Source organism: Nerophis lumbriciformis, linkage group LG01 (assembly GCF_033978685.3).
Source record: "Nerophis lumbriciformis linkage group LG01, RoL_Nlum_v2.1, whole genome shotgun sequence".
NCBI classification, from domain to species: domain Eukaryota; kingdom Metazoa; phylum Chordata; class Actinopteri; order Syngnathiformes; family Syngnathidae; genus Nerophis; species Nerophis lumbriciformis.
The window spans coordinates 75,746,603-75,773,202 of NC_084548.2; the positions used below are offsets into that span (position 1 = coordinate 75,746,603).

Consider the following 26,600-nt stretch of genomic DNA (forward strand, 5'->3'; position numbering starts at 1 on the left):
TTTGATTTGTTTTTTTGCAGCAGGTCCCTCAAAACTCCTGTTGTCATTTAGAGGATCTTTGATTCGCTTTTTTGCAGCAGGTCCCTAAAAACTCCTGTTGTTATATAGAGGATCTTTGATTTGTGTTTTTGCAGCAGGTCCCTAAAAACTCCTGTTGTTATATAGAGGATCTTTGATTTGTGTTTTTGCAACATTTCTTAAAAAACGGCAGAATGCTCCAGTGATATAGAGGATCTTTGATTTGTGTTTTTGCAACATTTCCTTGAGAATGGCAAAATGCTCCTGTTATATAGAGGACCTTTGGTTTGTGTTTTTGCAATAGTTCCTTAAAAACAGCATAATGCTCCTGTCATATAGAGGATCTTTGGTTTGTGTTTTTTACAATAGTTCCTTAAAACAGCATAATGCTCCTGTTTTATAGAGAATCTTTGGTTTGTGTTTTTTTTTTCCTAACATTTACTTAAAAACAGCAGAGACCTCCTGTCTTGAAGAAGATCTTAGATGTGTGTTTTTGCAATGTTTCCTTGAGGCAGCAAAATGCTCCTGAGCAGGATGCTCCTGTCTTATAGAGGATCTTTGGTTTGTGTTTTTGCAATAGTTCCTTAAAACAACATAATGCTCCTGTTATATCGAGGATCTTTGATTTGTGTTTTTTCAGCAGGTCCCTAAAAACTCCTGTTGTTATATAGAGGATCTTTGATTTGTGTTTTTGCAACATTTCTTAAAAAACGGCAGAGTGCTCCAGTGATATAGAGGATCTTTGATTTGTGTTTTTGCAACATTTCCTTGAGAATGGCAAAATGCTCCTGTTATGTAGAGGATCTTTGGTTTGTGTTTTTGCAATAGTTCCTTAAAAACGGCATAATGCTCCTGTCATATAGAGGATCTTTGGTTTGTGTTTTTGCAACATTTCCTTGAGAATGGCAAACTGCTCCTGTTATATAGAGGATCTTTGGTTTGTGTTTTTGCAATAGTTCCTTGAAAACAGCTTAATGCTCCTGTCATATAGAGGATCTTTGGTTTGTGTTTTTTACAATAGTTCCTGAAAACAGCATAATGCTCCTGTTATATAGAGGATCTTTGGTTTGTGTTTTTTACAATAGTTCCTTAAAACAGCATAATGCTCCTGTTTTATAGAGAATCTTTGGTTTGTGTTTTTTTTTCCAACATTTACTGAAAAACAGCAGAGACCTCCTGTCTTTAAGAAGATCTTAGATGGTTGTTTTTGCAATGAGGCAGCAAAATGCTCCTGAGCAGGATTCTCCTGTCATATAGAGGATCTTTGGGTCATGTTTTTCCAACATTTACTTAAAAGCAGAAGAATGCTCCTGTCATATAGAGGATCTTTGGTTTGTGTTTTTCCAACATTTACTTAAATACAGCAGAGCGCTCCTGTCAATGAGAGGATCTTTGATTTCAACAGCACAGCACTTTTGTCATATAGACGATCTTTGGCTCATGTGTTTATGAACAATTTAGTAGAAGAGCTGTAATCTCATGTCTACAAAATATAACAAGCTCCTCCTCCTTGTCTTCCGTCCAGGTGAGCGTACCCGTCAAGTTCAACGGGGCGTCCGGCGTTCAGGTCCGCACCCCGCCCAACCTGGCCGACCTGGCGGCATACACCTCCCTCAAACTCTACGTCACGCTGCCGGAGGCGGCGCGGTCCAGACGGCAGGACGACGGCACCAAGCAGTTTGTCTTCTACCTGGGCAACAAGGACGTGAGTCAACCTTTGGACCTCAGGACGTTTGTGCGGTTTCTCACCGTCTCCCGCTGTCCAGTCCCACAAGGAGTTCCTGGGGATGGCGCTGGAGGGCAAAAGGCTGCGCTGGTACTTTAACATCGGAGGAGAGACCGCGGAGCTGCTCATGTCCGAGGACGTCAAGTCCAACGGGGACTTTAACAGCGTGGTCCTGGAGAGGTAGGACCGGGTCCCGCACTGCGGACCGTGTCTTCATGCTGTCCTTGTCTTGTAGGATCCTGCAGTACGGACAGATGTCCATGTCCTCAGACTCCTCAGACGGGGACCAGAGAGTCACCAAGGCCCACGTGGAGGCCAGGGGAGACCAGGGTCTGCTCAACCTTTTGACTGACGACACCGTCTTCTACGTGGGAGGATACCCTCGCACTTTCAATGTAGGACCCCTTGTCTCTTCGCTGTCTGAATACAAGTCCTAGATCACACCAGTACAAAAGCCCAAAAGCAGTGAAGTTGTCAGGTTGTGTAAATGGTCAATAAAAAGAGAATACAACAACTTATATTCAATTGAATAGACTGCAAAGACAAGATATTTCATGTTCACACTGAGAAACTTTTGTTATTTTGTGCAAATATTCGCTCATTTGGAATTTGATGCAAAAAAGCTGGCACAAGTGGCAAAAAAGAGTGAGAAAGTTGAGGAATGCTCATCAAAGACTTATTTGGAACATCCCACAGGTGAACGGGCTAATTGGGAACAGGTGGGTGCCATGATTGGGTATAAAAAGCAGCTTCCGTGAAATGCTCAGTCGTTCACAAACAAGGACGGGGGCGAGGGTCACCACTTTGTCAACAAATGCCTGAGCAAATTGTTTAAGAACAACATTTCTCAACAAGGAATTTAGGGATTTCACCATCTACGCTCCGTGATATCACCAAAAGGTTCAGAGAATGTGGAGAAATCACTGCACGTAAGCCATGATATTACACACCTTGGATCCCTCAGCCACAAAGCCACATCAGTGTGTAAAGGATATCACCACATGGGCTCAGGAACACTTCGGAAAACCACTGTCAGTAACCACAGTCGGTCGCTACCTCTGTAAGCGCAAGTTAAAACTCTACTATGCAAAGCCAACGCCATTTTATCAACAACACCCAGAAACCCCGCCGGCTTCGCTGGGCCCGAACTCATCTAAGATGGACTGGTGCAAAGTGGAAAAAGTGTTCTGTGGTCTGACGAGTCCACATTTCCTAACTAAAGATAAAAAACATCTATCTAGCATTTATGATGAACCTAACTAAAGGATATGTGTAATGGATATCACCACATGGGCTCAGTAACACTTCGGAAACCCACTGTCAGTAACGACAGTCGGTCGCTACATCTGTAAGTGCAAGTTAAAACTCTACTATGCAAAGCCAACGCCATTTTATCAACAACACCCAGAAACCCCGCCGGCTTCGCTGGGCCCGAACTCATCTAAGATGGACTGGTGCAAAGTGGGAAAGTGTTCTGTGGTCTGACGAGTCCACATTTCCTAACTAAAGATAAAAAAACATCTATCTAGCATTTATGATGAACCTAACTAAAGGATATGTGTAATGGATATCACCACATGGGCTCAGGAACACTTCGGAAACCCACTGTCAGTAGCCACAGTTGGTCGCTACCTCTGTAAGTGCAAGTTAAAACTCTACTATGCAAAGCCAACGCCATTTTATCAACAACACCCAGAAACCCCGCCGGCTTCGCTGGGCCCGAACTCATCTAAGATGGACTGGTGCAAAGTGGGAAAGTGTTCTGTGGTCTGACGAGTCCACATTTCCTAACTAAAGATAAAAAAACATCTATCTAGCATTTATGATGAACCTAACTAAAGGATATGTGTAATGGATATCACCACATGGGCTCAGGAACACTTCGGAAAACCACTGTCAGTAACCACAGTTGGTCGCTACATCTGTAAGTGCAAGTTAAAACTCTACTATGCAAAGCCAACGCCATTTTATCAACAACACCCAGAAACCCCGCCGGCTTCGCTGGGCCCGAACTCATCTAAGATGGACTGGTGCAAAGTGGGAAAGTGTTCTGTGGTCTGACGAGTCCACATTTCCTAACTAAAGATAAAAAAACATCTATCTAGCATTTATGATGAACCTAACTAAAGGATATGTGTAATGGATATCACCACATGGGCTCAGGAACACTTCAGAAAACCACTGTCAGTAACGACAGTCGGTCGCTACATCTGTAAGTGCAAGTTAAAACTCTACTATGCAAAGCCAACGCCATTTTATCAACAACACCCAGAAACCCCGCCGGCTTCGCTGGGCCCGAGCTCATCTAAGATGGACTGGTGCAAAGTGGAAAAAGTGTTCTGTGGTCTGACGAGTCCACATTTCCTAACTAAAGATAAAAAACATCTATCTAGCATTTATGATGAACCTAACTAAAGGATATGTGTAATGGATATCACCACATGGGCTCAGGAACACTTCAGAAACCCACTGTCAGTAACGACAGTTGGTCGCTACATCTGTAAGTGCAAGTTAAAACTCTACTATGCAAAGCCAACGCCATTTTATCAACAACACCCAGAAACCCCGCCGGCTTCGCTGGGCCCGAACTCATCTAAGATGGACTGGTGCAAAGTGGGAAAGTGTTCTGTGGTCTGACGAGTCCACATTTCCTAACTAAAGATAAAAAAAACATCTATCTAGCATTTATGATGAACCGAACTAAAGGATATGTGTAATGGATATCACCACATGGGCTCAGGAACACTTCGGAAACCCACTGTCAGTAACGACAGTTGGTCGCTACATCTGTAAGTGCAAGTTAAAACTCTACTATGCAAAGCCAACGCCATTTTATCAACAACACCCAGAAACCCCGCCGGCTTCGCTGGGCCCGAACTCATCTAAGATGGACTGGTGCAAAGTGGAAAAAGTGTTCTGTGGTCTGACGAGTCCACATTTCCTAACTAAAGATAAAAAACATCTATCTAGCATTTATGATGAACCTAACTAAAGGATATGTGTAATGGATATCACCACATGGGCTCAGGAACACTTCGGAAAACCACTGTCAGTAACTACAGTCGGTCGCTACATCTGTAAGTGCAAGTTAAAACTCTACTATGCAAAGCCAACGCCATTTTATCAACAACACCCAGAAACCCCGCCGGCTTCGCTGGGCCCGAACTCATCTAAGATGGACTGGTGCAAAGTGGGAAAGTGTTCTGTGGTCTGACGAGTCCACATTTCCTAACTAAAGATAAAAAAACATCTATCTAGCATTTATGATGAACCTAACTAAAGGATATGTGTAATGGATATCACCACATGGGCTCAGGAACACTTCGGAAAACCACTGTCAGTAACCACAGTCGGTCGCTACCTCTGTAAGTGCAAGTTAAAACTCTACTATGCAAAGCCAACGCCATTTTATCAACAACACCCAGAAACCCCGCCGGCTTCGCTGGGCCCGAACTCATCTAAGATGGACTGGTGCAAAGTGGGAAAGTGTTCTGTGGTCTGACGAGTCCACATTTCCTAACTAAAGATAAAAAAACATCTATCTAGCATTTATGATGAACCTAACTAAAGGATATGTGTAATGGATATCACCACATGGGCTCAGGAACACTTCGGAAACCCACTGTCAGTAACTACAGTTGGTCGCTACATCTGTAAGTGCAAGTTAAAACTCTACTATGCCATTTATCAACAACACCCAGAAACGCTTCGCTAGGCCTGAGCTCATCTAAAATGGACTGATGCAAAGTGGAAAAAGTGTTCTGTGGTCTGACGAGTCCACATTTCAATTATTTTTCGACCAAAGAGGGAAAGGACCATCCGGACTGTTCTAGGGTGAAAGTGTAAAAGGCAGCATGTGTGATGGTATGGGGGTGTATTAGTGGCCAAGACATGGGTAACTTACACATCTGTGAAGGCACCATTAATGCTGAAAGGTACATACAGCTTTTGGAGCAACATATGTTGTTACCAAGGACGCCCCTGCTTATTTCAGCAAGACGACGCCAAGCCAGGTGTTGCAACAGCATGGCTTCGTAGTAAAAGAGTGCGGGTACTAGACTGGCCTGGCTGTGTGAAGGCTAAAACATGAGAAGGGAGACTGTTGAACAACTTAAGCTGTACATCAAGCAAGAATGGGAAAGAATTCCACTTCAAAAATGTGTCGTCTCAGTTCCCAAACCTTTACTGAGTGTTGTTAAAAGGAAAGGCCATGTGACACACTGGTGAAAATGCCTTTTTTGCTGCCATTAAATTCTAAGTTCATGATCATTTGCAAAGTTTCTCAGTGTGAACATGAAATATCTTGTCTTTGCAGTCTATTCAATTGAATATAAGTTGATTTATTCTCTTTTTATTGACCATTTACACAACCTGACAACTTCACTTGCTTTTTGGTTTTGTGTATTAACTTTCCATATCAACTGTTTTTTGTGGCTGAAATAATTAATATTTTGTTAAATACATTTCAATAGGAATATTAAAGTGGTTCTTTTTTAATGTACCGTATTTTCCGCACCATAAGGCGCCCTGGGTTATAAGCCGCGCCTTCAATGAACGGCATATTTCAAAACTTTGTCCACCTATAAGCCGCCCCGTGTTGTAAGCCGCATCTAACTGCGCTAAAGGAATGTCAAAAAAACAGTCAAATAGGTCAGTCAAACTTTAATAATATATTAAAAACCAGCGTGATGTGGGCGCGCATGGAGTCGTATATCAACATGGACGGAGCTGCGTGAAAAAAGCCACCCGGCCTCTTCGCGTAAACTTCCCTTAACCACTCGCTCATCTTTTCTTCATCCATCCATCCCTTCGAGTTAGCTTTTATGATGACGCCGGCTGGAAAGGTCTCTTTTGGCAAGGTCTTCCTTTTGAATATCACCATGGGTGGAAGTTTCTGGCCATTAGCATGGCAAGCTAGAACCACAGTGAAGGATGACTTCTCATTCCCTGTGGTGCGAATATTCACCGTACGTGCTCCCGTTGTATCCACAGTGCGGTTCACAGGAATATCAGTTGCTGTGAAATAGTAATCCGTGTGCGGATGGAGAGATTGCGTCTTTTCATGAACCGGATCCCGGTCGCTTAGTAGGAGCCATTTTGTGGAACACACAAAGGAAATGAAACGTACGGTAATATCCGCGCGCTTTTTCTTCTTCTACGCGGGCGGGTGGTTGCTTACAGTAGAAGAAGAAGCGCTTCCTGTTCTATGGGGGCGGGTGCTTACCTTGGCGGTTGCTTGCGTAGAAGAAGAAGCGCTTCCTGTTCTACCGGGAAAAAAGATGGCGGCTGTTTACCGAAGTTGCGAGACCGAAACTTTATGAAAATGAATCTTAATATTTATCCATATATAAAGCGCACCGGGTTAAAAGCCGCACTGTCAGCTTTTGAGAAAATTTGTGGTTTTTAGGTGCGCCTTATAGTGCGGAAAATACGGTAGGTCAAAAGTTAGGTCGTTGACGCACTTATGGAAAAGTATTGGTCAAAGTACGGACCCTTGAAGAACGCCATGGCTTTTTTTCTCACGGTTGGTTTTTTTGTCCCCTGCAGCCCCCCGCCCCGCTGGCCCTGCCCAACTTCAAGGGCTGCATCGAGCTGGACACGCTCAACGAGGAAGTGCTGAGCTTGTACAACTTTGAGAACATCTTCCAGCTCAACACCACGGAGGAGAAACCATGCGGCAGGTCAGTAATAACCTGCTTATTTGCTACAAATGATGTCAGTACTGTACTTCATCCATCCATCCATTTTATACCATTACCATATCTTTGTTGCACCTGACGTCACGTTTGCTTGCACTGGATCATTCATATTTGTAGCGGACGGCCTCTAGCTGATAATGCAATGCCAACACAGCAAATATGCCTGATAGAAAGCGCTCAAAAGTAGCATTTTCGTAATCAACACCTCCATGTTTGGTAATGAAAGCTACAACTCAGATCCAATCAAACAGCTGATGTGTGATAAGTGCAATACTTCAACAGCGTGTGCAATCTACAAAATAGTGTGTACTAGGGTTGTCCTGATGCCAATATTTTAGTACCGGTACCAATCCAATCCACTTTATTTATATAGCACATTTAAACAACAAAATGTTTCCAAAGTGCTGCACAACAATATTAAACACAATTAAAAATTAAAGCTGCAAGCAGCATTGGTCGGGCCCGCATATTTGGCAGGTGCTAGTCCTAAGTGTCCCAATACTTTTGTCTTTTGTCCAGTTTTAGTCCGAAGTGTCCCAATACTTTTGTCAAGTTGTAGTCCTAAGTGTCCCAATACTTTTGTTCAGAGGAGATAATGTTTGAAGAAAGGTGACCATTTAAAAAAAAAAAAATTGTTTTGAAGGGGGACTTGCAAACTTCCTGTGGATTTTTGCTGAAGGATGTCAATGAATGAAATGTAGGTCTAAGTGAGACCTACATAGAGGTTTTTGTTTCATGTCTCTCCGACCTTTCCAGTGGGAGTTACAGCTGCGTTTTATTCCAAAATTGCGGTAGAGCGCAATTTTGAGATTTGGGGTTAGGTTTTTTTATTAGATCGCAATTTTTGCCAGTCCTGATGTGTGTGTTCAGTTTGGTGAGTTTTGAAGCGTGTTAAGGGGGTCAAATTACAGCTCAAAGAGGCAAAAGTGACTGTTTTTAGTACTTTTTTGTCTTGAAGGGGGAATTGCCAACTTCCTGTTGATTTTTACCCAAGTATGTACCATTATAAAATCTAGGTCTAAGTCAGACCTACATAGAGGTTTTTGTTTCATGTCTCTCCGACCTTCTTAGTGGGAGTTACAGGCAGTCTAGTTTTTTTTTTTCTAGGGGGCGCTAGAGCGCAATTGTGAGTTTTGTGGTTCGGTTTTTTTATTAAAAGGCAATTTTCGCAGGTCCTGATGTGTGGGTCAAATATGGTGAGTTTTGAAGCATGTTAAGTGGGTCAAATTGCAGCTCAAAGTGGCGGCGGAAGAAAAAAGAATAATAATAATAATAATAAAACGTTACAAATTCAATAGGTCCTTATGTCCCATTGCAAAAGGACTCCCGTTGGGATTCCTTTTACAATGGGCCATGCGGGCCCTAACAATATAAAATTAAAGCTGCAAGCAGCATTGGTCGGGCCCGCGTATTTGGCAGGTGCTAGTCCTAAGTGTCCCAATACTTTTGTCTACTTTTAGTCTGAAGTGTCCCAAGACTTTTGTCTAGTGTACCTACCTTGTCTGCATTGTGTGGGCACGTTGGTGCTTCCTGCTTTTAAGCAGCCATCTTAAAAAAACAGCAGCGCAGCGGGTCTTTGAAGGGTCATAAAATCAAAACCGGAGCAGGTATTAAAACGCTGTTCTGTTGTTTTATACACAAGGGTTTAATCTCTCTCCTGTGTGAGTTTGAAGCCGAAACGACAAACGCGCTCAGAGGAGATAGTTTTTGAAGGAAGGTGACCGGTTTTTACAAAAAATTTGTTTTGAAGGGGGAATAGCAAACATCCTGTTGATTTTTGCTGGGGGTTGTCAATTTATGAAATGTAGGTCTAAGTGAGACCTACATAGAGGTTTTTGTTTCATGTCTCTCCGACCTTCCCAGGGAGAGTTACAGGCAGTTTTGTCAGTTTTTTCATCCGAGGAGCAGTTTTTTGTGCGTTTCATTAAAAAATTGCGCTAGAGCACAATTTTGAGATTTGGGGTTAGGTTTTTTTTATTAGATCACAATTTTTGCCAGTCCTGATGTGTGTGTTCAGTTCGGTGAGTTTTGAAGCATGTTAAGGGGGTCAAATTACAGCTCAAAGAGGCAAAAGTGACTGTTTTTAGTACTTTTTTGTCTTGAAGGGGGAATTGCCTGTTGATTTTTGCCCGAGAATATACTATTATGGAATCTAGGTCTAAGTCACACCTACATAAAGGTTTTTGTTTCATGTCTCTCCGACCGGACTTAGAGGCAGTCTAGTTTTTTTTTTCGTAGGGGGCGCTAGAGCGCAATTTTGAGTTTTGTTGGTTTTTTTTTTTTTAAAAAGGCAATTTTCACAGGTCCTGATGTGTGGATTCAAATATGGTGAGTTTTGAAGCATGTTAAGTGGGTCAAATTACAGTTTAAAGTGGCGGCGGAAGAATAAAGAATAAAGAATAATAAAACCTTACAAATTCAATAGGTCCTTATGTCCCATTGCATAAGGACTCCCTTTGGGAGTCCTTATGCAATGGGCCATGCGGGCCCTAATAAAACCTTACAAATTCAATAGGTCCTTATGTCCCATTGTATAAGGACTCCCTTTGGGAGTCCTTATACAATGGGCCATGCGGGCCCTAATAAATATGATTAAAAACGATTTTAAAGGGTAAAACCAATTAAAACAGTAAATAGAAATCAACATTTTAAAAACACAAAGAGGACCACACAACTCACCAAAATGTACTTTGATACTTTTCGATACAATATATATATACAATGGGCCATGCGGGCCCTAATAAAACCTTACAAATTCAATAGGTCCTTATGTCCCATTGCATAAGGACTCCCTTTGGGAGTCCTTATACAATGGGCCATGCGGGCCCTAATAAATATGATTAAAAACGATTTTAAAGGGTAAAACCAATTAAAACAGTAAATAGAAATCAACATTTTAAAAACACAAAGAGGACCACACAACTCACCAAAATGTACTTTGATACTTTTCGATACAATATATATATACAATGGGCCATGCGGGCCCTAATAAAACCTTACAAATTCAATAGGTCCTTATGTCCCATTGCATGGCCCATTGTATAAGGACTCCCAAAGGGAGTCCTTATACAATGGGCCATGCGGGCCCTAATAAATATGATTAAAAACGATTTTAAAGGGTAAAACCAATTAAAACAGTAAATAGAAATCAACATTTTAAAAACACAAAGAGGACCACACAACTCACCAAAATGTACTTTGATACTTTTCGATACAATATATATATACAATGGGCCATGCGGGCCCTAATAAAACCTTACAAATTCAATAGGTCCTTATGTCCCATTGTATAAGGACTCCCTTTGGGAGTCCTTATACAATGGGCCATGCGGGCCCTAATAAATATGATTAAAAACGATTTTAAAGGGTAAAACCAATTAAAACAGTAAATAGAAATCAACATTTTAAAAACACAAAGAGGACCACACAACTCACCAAAATGTACTTTGATACTTTTCGATACAATATATATATACAATGGGCCATGCGGGCCCTAATAAAACCTTACAAATTCAATAGGTCCTTATGTCCCATTGCATAAGGACTCCCTTTGGGAGTCCTTATACAATGGGCCATGCGGGCCCTAATAAATATGATTAAAAACGATTTTAAAGGGTAAAACCAATTAAAACAGTAAATAGAAATCAACATTTTAAAAACACAAAGAGGACCACACAACTCACCAAAATGTACTTTGATACTTTTCGATACAATATATATATACAATGGGCCATGCGGGCCCTAATAAAACCTTACAAATTCAATAGGTCCTTATGTCCCATTGCATGGCCCATTGTATAAGGACTCCCAAAGGGAGTCCTTATACAATGGGCCATGCGGGCCCTAATAAATATGATTAAAAACGATTTTAAAGGGTAAAACCAATTAAAACAGTAAATAGAAATCAACATTTTAAAAACACAAAGAGGACCACACAACTCACCAAAATGTACTTTGATACTTTTCGATACAATATATATATACAATGGGCCATGCGGGCCCTAATAAAACCTTACAAATTCAATAGGTCCTTATGTCCCATTGTATAAGGACTCCCTTTGGGAGTCCTTATACAATGGGCCATGCGGGCCCTAATAAATATGATTAAAAACGATTTTAAAGGGTAAAACCAATTAAAACAGTAAATAGAAATCAACATTTTAAAAACACAAAGAGGACCACACAACTCACCAAAATGTACTTTGATACTTTTCGATACAATATATATATACAATGGGCCATGCGGGCCCTAATAAAACCTTACAAATTCAATAGGTCCTTATGTCCCATTGCATAAGGACTCCCTTTGGGAGTCCTTATACAATGGGCCATGCGGGCCCTAATAAATATGATTAAAAACGATTTTAAAGGGTAAAACCAATTAAAACAGTAAATAGAAATCAACATTTTAAAAACACAAAGAGGACCACACAACTCACCAAAATGTACTTTGATACTTTTCGATACAATATATATATACAATGGGCCATGCGGGCCCTAATAAAACCTTACAAATTCAATAGGTCCTTATGTCCCATTGTATAAGGACTCCCTTTGGGAGTCCTTATACAATGGGCCATGCGGGCCCTAATAAATATGATTAAAAACGATTTTAAAGGGTAAAACCAATTAAAACAGTAAATAGAAATCAACATTTTAAAAACACAAAGAGGACCACACAACTCACCAAAATGTACTTTGATACTTTTCGATACAATATATATATACAATGGGCCATGCGGGCCCTAATAAAACCTTACAAATTCAATAGGTCCTTATGTCCCATTGCATAAGGACTCCCTTTGGGAGTCCTTATACAATGGGCCATGCGGGCCCTAATAAATATGATTAAAAACGATTTTAAAGGGTAAAACCAATTAAAACAGTAAATAGAAATCAACATTTTAAAAACACAAAGAGGACCACACAACTCACCAAAATGTACTTTGATACTTTTCGGTACTTTTCTAATTAAAGGGGACCACAAAAAATGTCATTATTGTCTTTATTGCAAAAATATGATTTTTTAAAAACATAAAAATAAAAATAAATCATTTAATGAGATGATTTTTTTTTTTTAAATGAAGATATAGTTTTACAGGCAAAACTCATAAAATATTTGTATTTAAAAATCATAATTTTACGAGCTGAGGAAAGTCATAACATTACGAGAACTTTTTTAAAAACATTTTACAAGAAAAAAGTTGAAATATGAGAAGCAAGTCTTAGTTTTACCAGAAAAATTGTCATTTAAAGACAACAATTTATCAATATTTATGAATGAAAGTTCAACATAAGATAGTAAAGGCCAGAATTTTACAAAAAATATATAATTTTGTAGTTTAAAAAATGACACAAAATGACATTTTCCAAGATGATATTTGGATGTCAGTTTGACATGAAAAAGTTGTACAATTATGGAAAAGTCAAAGTTTGCAATGTTTAGGAGGAAAAAGTTGTCATTTGTTTCATCATTTTCTGCAAGTTTGTCATTTGATGTGTAAAAAAACAGAAGATTTCAGCACTTTGATGTTTTTCATTTCCAAAATGAGCAGAGAAGTCACCTCAAAATGGAGCTATGTTCCAAACACTGAGCTGTAGATAACCACAATACATCCCAGCAGGCATTCTACTATTGCTTATAATCCTGTAGATTAAGGTTGTCCCCATACCAATATTTTGCTTCTGCTACCAAAATGCATTTCCATACTTTTCGATAACAACAAATGTTAGTGTAGATGAAACATATGTTTATTATTGTCATTTAGTCCTTCAATAAACTAGACAACTTGTCTTTTAGTAGTAAGTAAACAAACAAAGACTCCTAATTAGTCTATGCAGTAACATATTGTGTCATTTATACACCTATTATTGTGTACACATTATGAGGGACAAACTGTAAAAATGGGTGATTAATATACTTGTTCATTTATTGTTAATATCTGCTTTTTTTTCTGTTTGAACATGTTCTATCTACACTTCTGTTAAAATGTAATAATCACTTATTCTTCTCTTCTTTGATACTTGACATTAGTTTTGGATGATACCACACATTTAGGTATGGATGTGATACCAAGTAGTTACAGGATCATACATTGGTCATATTCAAAGTCCTCATGTGTCCAGGGACGTACTTACTGACTTTATAAACATCATATGAATTTTTAAAAAAGGATTTTGTGACGATAAAATATATAGATGTAATCATAGTAGCAGGCCCGGCCCTAACCAATCTGGCGCCCTAGGCAAGATTTTAGGTGGCGCCCCCCCCCCTACATCGGCAGTGAAGTGTATATACTCACAAGAACCCGAATAGCTTTGTCTTTGACCTTTTTTTTTTTACTTACAACTATACCTAATATATAAAGGGGTGGAAAAGTGACTATTACCTGCAGGGCAAACATTAGCTAACCAGAAGGCAATAATGTAAACAAAAAACACCTGCTTAAAAGATCTAATACAAATGTCCCTGAGGAATGTAAGGTGGGAGTACTGTAATTACCTAACGTTACATTATTATTTTCCATAACAATTTAGCCCCCTCCACAATATTAACCCGACGTTAAAACAGAACTAGCTATTTATTGATTAGCAATTGCCGAATCATGTAACATTAGCTTAATGCTAAAAAGCCAGGTTACTATCACATTCTGTAACAGACAAATAATTTCATGTAGGCTAACGTTACCTACCTGCTACCTCTGTCTTTTCTCGTTTCTCCTCCTCTTCTTTTCTCTTTTTTCTTCCCTGGGCACCTGACACTTTTGGCCGTTTTGACATCTTGTGTTGATTTGTTGATGTGGTGACGTCCAAAAAGAGTCATGATACGGGAAGGGAGGGGGCGCACCGTGCGGGGGGGGCGTAATGTTGTAACAAATAATATTTCTATTAAATAGGCTTTACTTTGCATTTTAATTAACGTGAGATTATTTTTTTGTATTTAGAAATAATAGTAACAACTTTTTTTTTCTTTTTTCTTTTTTCTCCAACATTTGTGGCACTGGCATGGCGCCCCCTGATGGACGGCGCCTTTAGCATTTGCCTATACGGCCTATGCCACGGGCCGGCCCTGCATAGTAGTATTGACTAGATACTTGGTATCATTACAGTAGATGTCAGGTGTAGATCCACCCATGGCATTTGTTTACATTGTGAGCTATTGTATCCTCCTACGGTGTGTAGTGAAGCATGTTTAGCTATTCCTCCTCCTCCAGTGATAATAATACTTGTAAGAAACTTACTTTATTTGTCGCCATGGAGGCCAGGGTTAGTGATTTAGAAGTAGCTAAAACACTGTGGATGGATGTTAGCCATGTGTTAAAGCAGCTCTTCCTGAGGATGTTTCAGTGTTATAACTTCACTTTTATCTTGACTTTTTACACCAAAATGCGTCCGTTCTCCCTTTTCTGTCTACACACTGTGTCTGCTTGTAAGTACTCTGTGTGTGTGCGCTGCCATACATGCTCCTCTGCTCGTAAAAGCAGCAATGTCACCACGTCATGCCCGGGAACCGGTACTTTAATGTATTGAAATACATTTTGGTACCGGTGCTAAAGTATTGGTATCGGGACAACCCTAGAGTAAGTACACCTTTACAGTACAAACACTTTGTAGTACTCAACAAAAGACAAGAGTTGTGTTTGTGCAAATGACAGTCAGAAGTGTAACAAGTGGACAGTTGTTATTGTCTCACTCTTAAATGATAAACATTTAGATTTATTGTGAAACTTCCTAAGATAAAAGTAGCAGGAATATGAATGGAATGGACTGGCAGGTCCACAATCATTTGTACTGTAGCAGTTCTGATAAGAAAGTCTGACGATGCCAACAGGTCCAAGCCGGCGCTGACCCAGGCCTGGGTGAACGACGCCGCCTACTTCGACGGCACCGGCTTCTCAGAGGTCACCTTCAGCGACGAGTCGGCTCGCATGCAACGCTTCGAACAGGAAGTCAAGCTGGTCTCCCACAACGGGATTCTGCTGCTGCTGCAAAACGGGGTCAGTGTCCTCGGACCGAGCGCGGCGTCCTAATGAACCGCCCCTGACGTTCCCTGTCCCCGCACCAGAACCAGTTCTTGTGTCTGGCCGTGGTCCGAGGACAACTGAAGGTCTACTTCCAGTTCAGCGGAGAGATGGAGGAGTTCCAGCCCAAAGAGCCCGACTCCCCACTCCTCAGGGTCAGCGACGCGGACCCCAAAGTTGTAAGTAAACTTCATTTAGTTTTATACTTTATTATTATTGTGAGTACCCAATAATCATCTATTTATTATTAATATTATTATTATTGTTGTGAGTGTCCAAACATTCACATACATAACATTCTACATCAATAATCATCTATGTATTATTATTAATATTAATATTACTATTATTATTATTATTGTGAGTGCCCAATAACCATCTATTTATTATTATTATTATTATTATTATGAGTGTCCAAACATTCACACACATAACATTCTACACCAATAATCATCCATGTATTATTATTATTATTAATATTAATATTATTATTATTGTGAGTGCCCAATAATCATCTATTATTATTATTATTATTATTATGAGTGTCCAAACATTCACACACATAACATTCTACACCAATAATCATCTATGTATTATTATTATTAATATTAATATTAATATTATTATTATTGTGAGTGCCCAATAATCATCTATTTATTATTATTATTATTATGAGTGTCCAAACATTCACACACATAACATTCTACACCAATAATCATCTATGTATTATTATTATTAATATTAATATTAATATTATTATTATTGTGAGTGCCCAATAATCATCTATTTATTATTATTATTATTATTATTATGAGTGTCCAAACATTCACACACATAACATTCTACACCAATAATCATCTATTTATTATTATTATTATGAGTGTCCAAACATTCACACACATAACATTCTACACCTATAATCATCTATGTATTATTATTATTAATATTAATATTACTATTATTATTATTATTGTGAGTGCCCAATAATCATCTATTTATTATTATTATTATTATTATTATTATTATGAGTGTCCAAACATTCACACACATAACATTCTACACCTATAATCATCTATTTATTATTATTATTGTGAGTGGCCAAAAATTCACACACATAACTTTTTACACCAATAATCATCTATTTACTATTATTATTATTATTATTATTGTTATTATTATTATTATGAGTGTCCAAACATTCACACACATAACATTCTACACCAATAATCATCTATGTATTATTATTATTAATATTAATATTAATATTATTATTATTGTGAGTGCCCAATAATCATCTATTTATTATTATTATTATTATTATTATGAGTGTCCAAACATTCACACACATAACATTCTACACCAATAATCATCTATTTATTATTATTATTATTATTATGAGTGTCCAAACATTCACACACATAACATTCTACACCTATAATCATCTATGTATTATTATTATTAATATTAATATTACTATTATTATTATTATTGTGAGTGCCCAATAATCATCTATTTATTATTATTATTATTATTATGAGTGTCCAAACATTCACACACATAACATTCTACACCTATAATCATCTATTTATTATTATTATTATTATTATTGTGAGTGCCCAAAAATTCACACACATAACTTTTTACACCAATAATCATCTATTTACTATTATTATTATTATTATTATTGTTATTATTATTATTATGAGTGTCCAAACATTCACACACATAACATTCTACACCAATAATCATCTATGTATTATTGTTATTATTATTATTATGAGTGCCCAATAATCATCTGTATTATTATTATTATTATTATTGTGAGTGCCCAAAAATTCACACACATAACTTTTTACACCAATAATCATCTATTTACTAATATTATTATTATTATTATTATTATTATTATTATGATGAGTGTCCAAACATTCACACACATAACATTCTACACCAAAAATAATCTATGTATTATTATTATTAATATTATTATTATTATGAGTGCCCAATAATCATCTATTTATTATTATTATTATTATTATTATTATTGTGAGTGCCCAATAATCATCTATTTATTATTATTAATATTATTGTGAGTGCCCAAACATTCACACACATAAGATTCTACACTAATAATCATCTATTATTATTATTATTATTATTATTATTATTATTATGAGTGTCCAAACACTCACACAGGTTGCCTACAGCCACAGTCGCTAAGTATCTTTCTTCCTCTCCGTTAGTTGGAAATCATCATCCTGCGTTCACCTCCTAACCGTGTGGTGGTGAGGAACAACCGCATTCCTCTCTACACACACCACTTTGCTGAGAGCATCCCTCCATTCGGGGGCAGCTACTTCCTGGGAGGAGTCCCGGAAACCGAGATGCCCGAGAGGTCACACACACACACACACACACACACACACACACACACACACACACACACACTTCCTTGCAGTGGGCTGACAAGTGTTGTTGTTGTTGCGTTGTTCTCCAGGCTGAGGTCCATGTTCCCCAAGCAGGGCTCTCTGAAGGGATGCTTCCGGAACGTGAAGGCCCAGACCTCCCACATCGACCTGAAGAGGATGAAGAGTTCTGGAGTCAGTTTCGGCTGCGATGGCGACTTGCTGGTACGTCCAACACTTCAATCCAGTCCACTTTATTTACATCGCACAATTCACAAAAACAAGAGAAGTTACACAAAGTGTTGCACAGAAGCTGAGACATACTTTCTAGAAGAGTCCGTCATGTCAAACATTTCACTATCAAAGCATAAATACATCACAGAAAATAAAATAGACTAAAATCTCACAACTCTCATGATGGTTGAAAAGACAAACAGTAAAAATGTGTTTGAAGAGGTCATTTAGAAGTCATTCAAGAGGTCATTTAGAAGTCATTCAAGAGGAATAACAAGCAAGAGGAATATTCTCACAAATGTTTTGGAGACACAGCAGAAAATGACACACACTACACACACTACTCACTCACACACTACATACTCACACACTACACACTCACACACTACACACACTACTCACTCACACACTACATACTCACACACTACCCTCTCACACACTACACACTCACACACTACACACACTATACACTCCACACTACACGCTCACACACTACACTCACACACTACATACTCACACACTACACACTCACACACTACACACACTATACACTCCACACTACACGCTCACACACTCACACACTACACTCACACACTACTCACTCACACACTACACACTCTACACTCACACACTACACACTCACACACTACTCACTCACACACTACACACTCACACACTACACACTCACACTCCCACACTATACACTCACACACTACACACTACTCACTCACACACTACACATTCACACACTACACACTCACACCCTACACACTCACACACTACACACTTACACACTACACTCAAATAATACACATTCACACTACACACTCACACACTACACATTCACACACTACACACTTACACACTACACTCAAATAATACACATTCACACTACACACTCACACACTACACATTCACACACTACACACTCCCACACTACACACACACTACACTCCCACACACTACATCCTCACACACTACTCTCTCACACACTACACACTCACACCCTACACACTACACTCTCACACACTGCACATTCACACACTACACACTCACGCCCTACACACTCACACCCTACACACTACTCTCTCACACACTACACACTCACTCCCTACACATTCACACACTACACGCTCACACACTACACACTCACACACTACTCTCACACCCTACACACACACACACACTACATACTCACACACTACACATTCACACACTACACACTCACACCCTACACTCACACACTACACTCTCACACCCTACACACACACACACACACACACACTCACATACTACTCTCTCACACACTACACGTTCACACTACACTCTCACACACTACACACTCACACACTACACAATTACACACTACACACTCACCCACTACTCTCTCACACACTACATTCACACACTACACACTCCCACACAACACACACACACACACACTACACAGACACTACACACTCACGCCCTACACACTACTCTCACACACTACATTCACACACTACACACTACACACCCTACACATTCACACACTACACACTCCCACACAACCACACACACTACACACTCACGCCCTACACACTACACTATCACACACTACTCTTACACCCTACACACACTCTCACACACACACACACTACATTCCATGTGTATTGAATGCAGCAGACAGTACAGTACAGTGTAGTGTGTCATGGCAACAAGTTGAGGCATCTGCACATTTGAAGATATGAAACACAATAAAGCCAACATCAATGACAAACCTTCAACAGCCTTTCAGTTCCCACCCACTGGGGTCATTGACCCCTAGTGCCTACAGTAGATCACATAGTGCCTACAGTAGATCACATAGTGCCTACAGTTGATCACATAGTGCCTACAGTAGATCACATAGTGCCTACAGTAGATCACATAGTGCCTACTGTAGATCACAGTGCCTACAGTAGATCACATAGTGCCTACAGTAGATCACATAGTGCCTACAGTAGATCACATAGTGCCTACAGTTGATCACATAGTGCCTACAGTAGATCACATAGTGCCTACAGTAGATCACACTGTGATCTACTGTAGATCACAGTGCCTACAGTAGATCACATAGTGCCTACAGTTGATCACATAGTGCCTACAGTAGATCACATAGTGCCTACAGTTGATCACATAGTGCCTACAGTAGATCACATAGTGCCTACAGTAGATCACATAGTGCCTACAGTAGATCACATAGTGCCTACAGTAGATCACATAGTGCCTACTGTAGATCACAGTGCCTACAGTAGATCACATACAAACACACAAGAATATATGCAAACAGATTCAATCTAACAAATTATATTACAAATCAATACATGAATGTCATGTGTTGATGTTGTGTTGTTGTGGTGGCAGGTGTGTCAGTGACACATGTTGTTGTTGTGGTGGCATGTGTGTCAGTGACACATGTTGTTGTTGTGGTGGCATGTGTGTCAGTGACACATGTTGTTGTTGTGATGACAGGTGTGTCAGTGACACATGTTGTTGTTGTGGTGGCAGGTGTGTCAGTGACACATGTTGTTGTTGTGGTGGCAGGTGTGTCAGTGACACATGTTGTTGTTGTGGTGGCAGGTGTGTCAGTGACACATGTTGTTGTTGTGATGGCAGGTGTGTCAGTGACACATGTTGTTGTGATGGCAGGTGGCTCGCCAGGCTCACTTCTCAGGTCAGAGTTACCTGGACTTGTCACTCAGCAACATTCCAACTCTGAGGAACAACTTCTACTTCAGCTTCAGCTTCACAAGCCAGAAGAAAGACGGACTGATGTTCTTACACCAAGACAAGGTCACACTCTTACTCTTACTCTTACTCTTCCTCTTCCTCTTCACACTTCCTCTTACTCTGCACACTTCCTCTTCCTCGGCGCACTTCCTCTTCTTCCTCTGCACACTTCCTCTTCCTCTGCACTCTTCCTCTTCCTCTGCACTCTTCCTCTTCCTCTGCACTCTTCCTTTTCCTCTGCACTCTTCCTCTTCACACTTCTTCTTCCTCTGCACTCTTCCTCTGCACACTTCTTCTTCCTCTTCCTCTGCACTCTTCCTCTGCACACTTCCTCTTCCTCTGCGCACTTCCTCTTCTTCCTCTGCACACTTCCTCTTCCTCTGCACACTTCCTCTTCCTCTGCACTCTTCCTTTTCCTCTGCACTCTTCCTTTTCCTCTGCACTCTTCCTCTTCACACTTCTTCTTCCTCTGCACTCTTCCTCTGCACACTTCTTCTTCCTCTTCCTCTGCACACTTCCTCTTCCTCTGCACACTTCCTCTTCCTCTGCACTCTTCCTCTGCACTCTTCCTTTTCCTCTGCACTCTTCCTCTTCACACTTCTTCTTCCTCTGCACTCTTCCTCTGCACACTTCTTCTTCCTCTTCCTCTGCACACTTCCTCTTCCTCTGCACTCTTCCTCTGCACTCTTCCTTTTCCTCTGCACTCTTCCTTTTCCTCTGCACTCTTCCTCTTCACACTTCTTCTTCCTCTGCACTCTTCCTCTGCACACTTCTTCTTCCTCTTCCTCTGCACACTTCCTCTTCCTCTGCACTCTTCCTCTGCACTCTTCCTCTGCACTCTTCCTTTTCCTCTGCACTCTTCCTCTTCACACTTCTTCTTCCTCTGCACTCTTCCTCTGCACACTTCCTCTTCCTCTGCGCACTTCCTCTTCTTCCTCTGCACACTTCCTCTTCCTCTGCACTCTTCCTCTGCACTCTTCCTTTTCCTCTGCACTCTTCCTCTTCCTCTGCGCACTTCCTCTTCTTCCTCTGCACACTTCCTCTTCCTCTGCACACTTCCTCTTCCTCTGCACTCTTCCTCTGCACTCTTCCTTTTCCTCTGCACTCTTCCTTTTCCTCTGCACTCTTCCTCTTCACACTTCTTCTTCCTCTGCACTCTTCCTCTGCACACTTCTTCTTCCTCTTCCTCTGCACTCTTCCTCTGCACACTTCCTCTTCCTCTGCGCACTTCCTCTTCTTCCTCTGCACACTTCCTCTTCCTCTGCACACTTCCTCTTCCTCTGCACTCTTCCTCTTCCTCTGCACTCTTCCTTTTCCTCTGCACTCTTCCTTTTCCTCTGCACTCTTCCTCTTCACACTTCTTCTTCCTCTGCACTCTTCCTCTGCACACTTCTTCTTCCTCTTCCTCTGCACACTTCCTCTTCCTCTGCACTCTTCCTCTTCCTCTGCACTCTTCCTCTGCACTCTTCCTTTTCCTCTGCACTCTTCCTCTTCCTCTTCACACTTCTTCCTCTGCACTCTTCCTCTGCACACTTCCTCTTCCTCTGCGCACTTCCTCTTCTTCCTCTGCACACTTCCTCTTCCTCTGCACTCTTCCTCTGCACTCTTCCTCTGCACTCTTCCTTTTCCTCTGCACTCTTCCTCTTCCTCTTCACACTTCTTCCTCTGCACTCTTCCTCTGCACACTTCCTCTTCCTCTGCGCACTTCCTCTTCTTCCTCTGCACACTTCCTCTGCACTCTTCCTCTTCCTCTGCACTCTTCCTCTGCACTCTTCCTTTTCCTCTGCACTCTTCCTCTTCACACTTCTTCTTCCTCTGCACTCTTCCTCTGCACACTTCTTCTTCCTCTTCCTCTGCACACTTCCTCTTCCTCTGCACTCTTCCTCTTCCTCTGCACTCTTCCTCTGCACTCTTCCTTTTCCTCTGCACTCTTCCTCTTCCTCTTCACACTTCTTCTTCCTCTGCACTCTTCCTCTGCACACTTCCTCTTCCTCTGCGCACTTCCTCTTCTTCCTCTGCACACTTCCTCTTCCTCTGCACTCTTCCTCTGCACTCTTCCTTTTCCTCTGCACTCTTCCTCTTCCTCTGCGCACTTCCTCTTCTTCCTCTGCACACTTCCTCTTCCTCTGCACACTTCCTCTTCCTCTGCACTCTTCCTCTGCACTCTTCCTTTTCCTCTGCACTCTTCCTTTTCCTCTGCACTCTTCCTCTTCACACTTCTTCTTCCTCTGCACTCTTCCTCTGCACACTTCTTCTTCCTCTTCCTCTGCACTCTTCCTCTGCACACTTCCTCTTCCTCTGCGCACTTCCTCTTCTTCCTCTGCACACTTCCTCTTCCTCTGCACACTTCCTCTTCCTCTGCACTCTTCCTCTTCCTCTGCACTCTTCCTTTTCCTCTGCACTCTTCCTTTTCCTCTGCACTCTTCCTCTTCACACTTCTTCTTCCTCTGCACTCTTCCTCTGCACACTTCTTCTTCCTCTTCCTCTGCACACTTCCTCTTCCTCTGCACTCTTCCTCTTCCTCTGCACTCTTCCTCTGCACTCTTCCTTTTCCTCTGCACTCTTCCTCTTCCTCTTCACACTTCTTCCTCTGCACTCTTCCTCTGCACACTTCCTCTTCCTCTGCGCACTTCCTCTTCTTCCTCTGCACACTTCCTCTTCCTCTGCACTCTTCCTCTGCACTCTTCCTCTGCACTCTTCCTTTTCCTCTGCACTCTTCCTCTTCCTCTTCACACTTCTTCCTCTGCACTCTTCCTCTGCACACTTCCTCTTCCTCTGCGCACTTCCTCTTCTTCCTCTGCACACTTCCTCTGCACTCTTCCTCTTCCTCTGCACTCTTCCTCTGCACTCTTCCTTTTCCTCTGCACTCTTCCTCTTCACACTTCTTCTTCCTCTGCACTCTTCCTCTGCACACTTCTTCTTCCTCTTCCTCTGCACACTTCCTCTTCCTCTGCACTCTTCCTCTTCCTCTGCACTCTTCCTCTGCACTCTTCCTTTTCCTCTGCACTCTTCCTCTTCCTCTTCACACTTCTTCTTCCTCTGCACTCTTCCTCTGCACACTTCCTCTTCCTCTGCGCACTTCCTCTTCTTCCTCTGCACACTTCCTCTTCCTCTGCACTCTTCCTCTGCACTCTTCCTTTTCCTCTGCACTCTTCCTCTTCCTCTGCGCACTTCCTCTTCTTCCTCTGCACACTTCCTCTTCCTCTGCACACTTCCTCTTCCTCTGCACTCTTCCTCTGCACTCTTCCTTTTCCTCTGCACTCTTCCTTTTCCTCTGCACTCTTCCTCTTCACACTTCTTCTTCCTCTGCACTCTTCCTCTGCACACTTCTTCTTCCTCTTCCTCTGCACTCTTCCTCTGCACACTTCCTCTTCCTCTGCGCACTTCCTCTTCTTCCTCTGCACACTTCCTCTTCCTCTGCACACTTCCTCTTCCTCTGCACTCTTCCTCTTCCTCTGCACTCTTCCTTTTCCTCTGCACTCTTCCTTTTCCTCTGCACTCTTCCTCTTCACACTTCTTCTTCCTCTGCACTCTTCCTCTGCACACTTCTTCTTCCTCTTCCTCTGCACACTTCCTCTTCCTCTGCACTCTTCCTCTTCCTCTGCACTCTTCCTCTGCACTCTTCCTTTTCCTCTGCACTCTTCCTCTTCCTCTTCACACTTCTTCCTCTGCACTCTTCCTCTGCACACTTCCTCTTCCTCTGCGCACTTCCTCTTCTTCCTCTGCACACTTCCTCTTCCTCTGCACTCTTCCTCTGCACTCTTCCTCTGCACTCTTCCTTTTCCTCTGCACTCTTCCTCTTCCTCTTCACACTTCTTCCTCTGCACTCTTCCTCTGCACACTTCCTCTTCCTCTGCGCACTTCCTCTTCTTCCTCTGCACACTTCCTCTGCACTCTTCCTCTTCCTCTGCACTCTTCCTCTGCACTCTTCCTTTTCCTCTGCACTCTTCCTCTTCACACTTCTTCTTCCTCTGCACTCTTCCTCTGCACACTTCTTCTTCCTCTTCCTCTGCACACTTCCTCTTCCTCTGCACTCTTCCTCTTCCTCTGCACTCTTCCTCTGCACTCTTCCTTTTCCTCTGCACTCTTCCTCTTCCTCTTCACACTTCTTCTTCCTCTGCACTCTTCCTCTGCACACTTCCTCTTCCTCTGCGCACTTCCTCTTCTTCCTCTGCACACTTCCTCTTCCTCTGCACTCTTCCTCTGCACTCTTCCTTTTCCTCTGCACTCTTCCTCTTCCTCTGCGCACTTCCTCTTCTTCCTCTGCACACTTCCTCTTCCTCTGCACACTTCCTCTTCCTCTGCACTCTTCCTCTGCACTCTTCCTTTTCCTCTGCACTCTTCCTTTTCCTCTGCACTCTTCCTCTTCACACTTCTTCTTCCTCTGCACTCTTCCTCTGCACACTTCTTCTTCCTCTTCCTCTGCACTCTTCCTCTGCACACTTCCTCTTCCTCTGCGCACTTCCTCTTCTTCCTCTGCACACTTCCTCTTCCTCTGCACACTTCCTCTTCCTCTGCACTCTTCCTCTTCCTCTGCACTCTTCCTTTTCCTCTGCACTCTTCCTTTTCCTCTGCACTCTTCCTCTTCACACTTCTTCTTCCTCTGCACTCTTCCTCTGCACACTTCTTCTTCCTCTTCCTCTGCACACTTCCTCTTCCTCTGCACTCTTCCTCTTCCTCTGCACTCTTCCTCTGCACTCTTCCTTTTCCTCTGCACTCTTCCTCTTCCTCTTCACACTTCTTCCTCTGCACTCTTCCTCTGCACACTTCCTCTTCCTCTGCGCACTTCCTCTTCTTCCTCTGCACACTTCCTCTTCCTCTGCACTCTTCCTCTGCACTCTTCCTCTGCACTCTTCCTTTTCCTCTGCACTCTTCCTCTTCCTCTTCACACTTCTTCCTCTGCACTCTTCCTCTGCACACTTCCTCTTCCTCTGCGCACTTCCTCTTCTTCCTCTGCACACTTCCTCTGCACTCTTCCTCTTCCTCTGCACTCTTCCTCTGCACTCTTCCTTTTCCTCTGCACTCTTCCTCTTCACACTTCTTCTTCCTCTGCACTCTTCCTCTGCACACTTCTTCTTCCTCTTCCTCTGCACACTTCCTCTTCCTCTGCACTCTTCCTCTTCCTCTGCACTCTTCCTCTGCACTCTTCCTTTTCCTCTGCACTCTTCCTCTTCCTCTTCACACTTCTTCTTCCTCTGCACTCTTCCTCTGCACACTTCCTCTTCCTCTGCGCACTTCCTCTTCTTCCTCTGCACACTTCCTCTTCCTCTGCACTCTTCCTCTGCACTCTTCCTTTTCCTCTGCACTCTTCCTCTTCCTCTGCGCACTTCCTCTTCTTCCTCTGCACACTTCCTCTTCCTCTGCACACTTCCTCTTCCTCTGCACTCTTCCTCTGCACTCTTCCTTTTCCTCTGCACTCTTCCTTTTCCTCTGCACTCTTCCTCTTCACACTTCTTCTTCCTCTGCACTCTTCCTCTGCACACTTCTTCTTCCTCTTCCTCTGCACTCTTCCTCTGCACACTTCCTCTTCCTCTGCGCACTTCCTCTTCTTCCTCTGCACACTTCCTCTTCCTCTGCACACTTCCTCTTCCTCTGCACTCTTCCTCTTCCTCTGCACTCTTCCTTTTCCTCTGCACTCTTCCTTTTCCTCTGCACTCTTCCTCTTCACACTTCTTCTTCCTCTGCACTCTTCCTCTGCACACTTCTTCTTCCTCTTCCTCTGCACACTTCCTCTTCCTCTGCACTC

General features: G+C 41.8%; 1 protein-coding gene across 4 annotated transcripts in view; it reads left to right on the top strand.

Annotated features, from left to right (window-relative positions):
- lama5 (laminin, alpha 5) overlaps positions 1-26,600 on the top strand; it is a 219,849-nt gene that overhangs the window by 184,031 nt on the left and 9,218 nt on the right. For all 4 annotated transcript variants that reach the window (XM_061925868.1, XM_061925885.1, XM_061925877.1 and 1 more), the window contains exons 61-69: positions 1,544-1,723; positions 1,785-1,924; positions 1,980-2,139; positions 7,292-7,425; positions 15,275-15,440; positions 15,509-15,643; positions 17,708-17,859; positions 17,962-18,094; positions 20,774-20,917. In XM_061925868.1, coding sequence (XP_061781852.1) covers positions 1,544-1,723; positions 1,785-1,924; positions 1,980-2,139; positions 7,292-7,425; positions 15,275-15,440; positions 15,509-15,643; positions 17,708-17,859; positions 17,962-18,094; positions 20,774-20,917 — 1,344 coding nt within the window. The remainder of the gene's footprint in view (positions 1-1,543; positions 1,724-1,784; positions 1,925-1,979; positions 2,140-7,291; positions 7,426-15,274; positions 15,441-15,508; positions 15,644-17,707; positions 17,860-17,961; positions 18,095-20,773; positions 20,918-26,600) is intronic.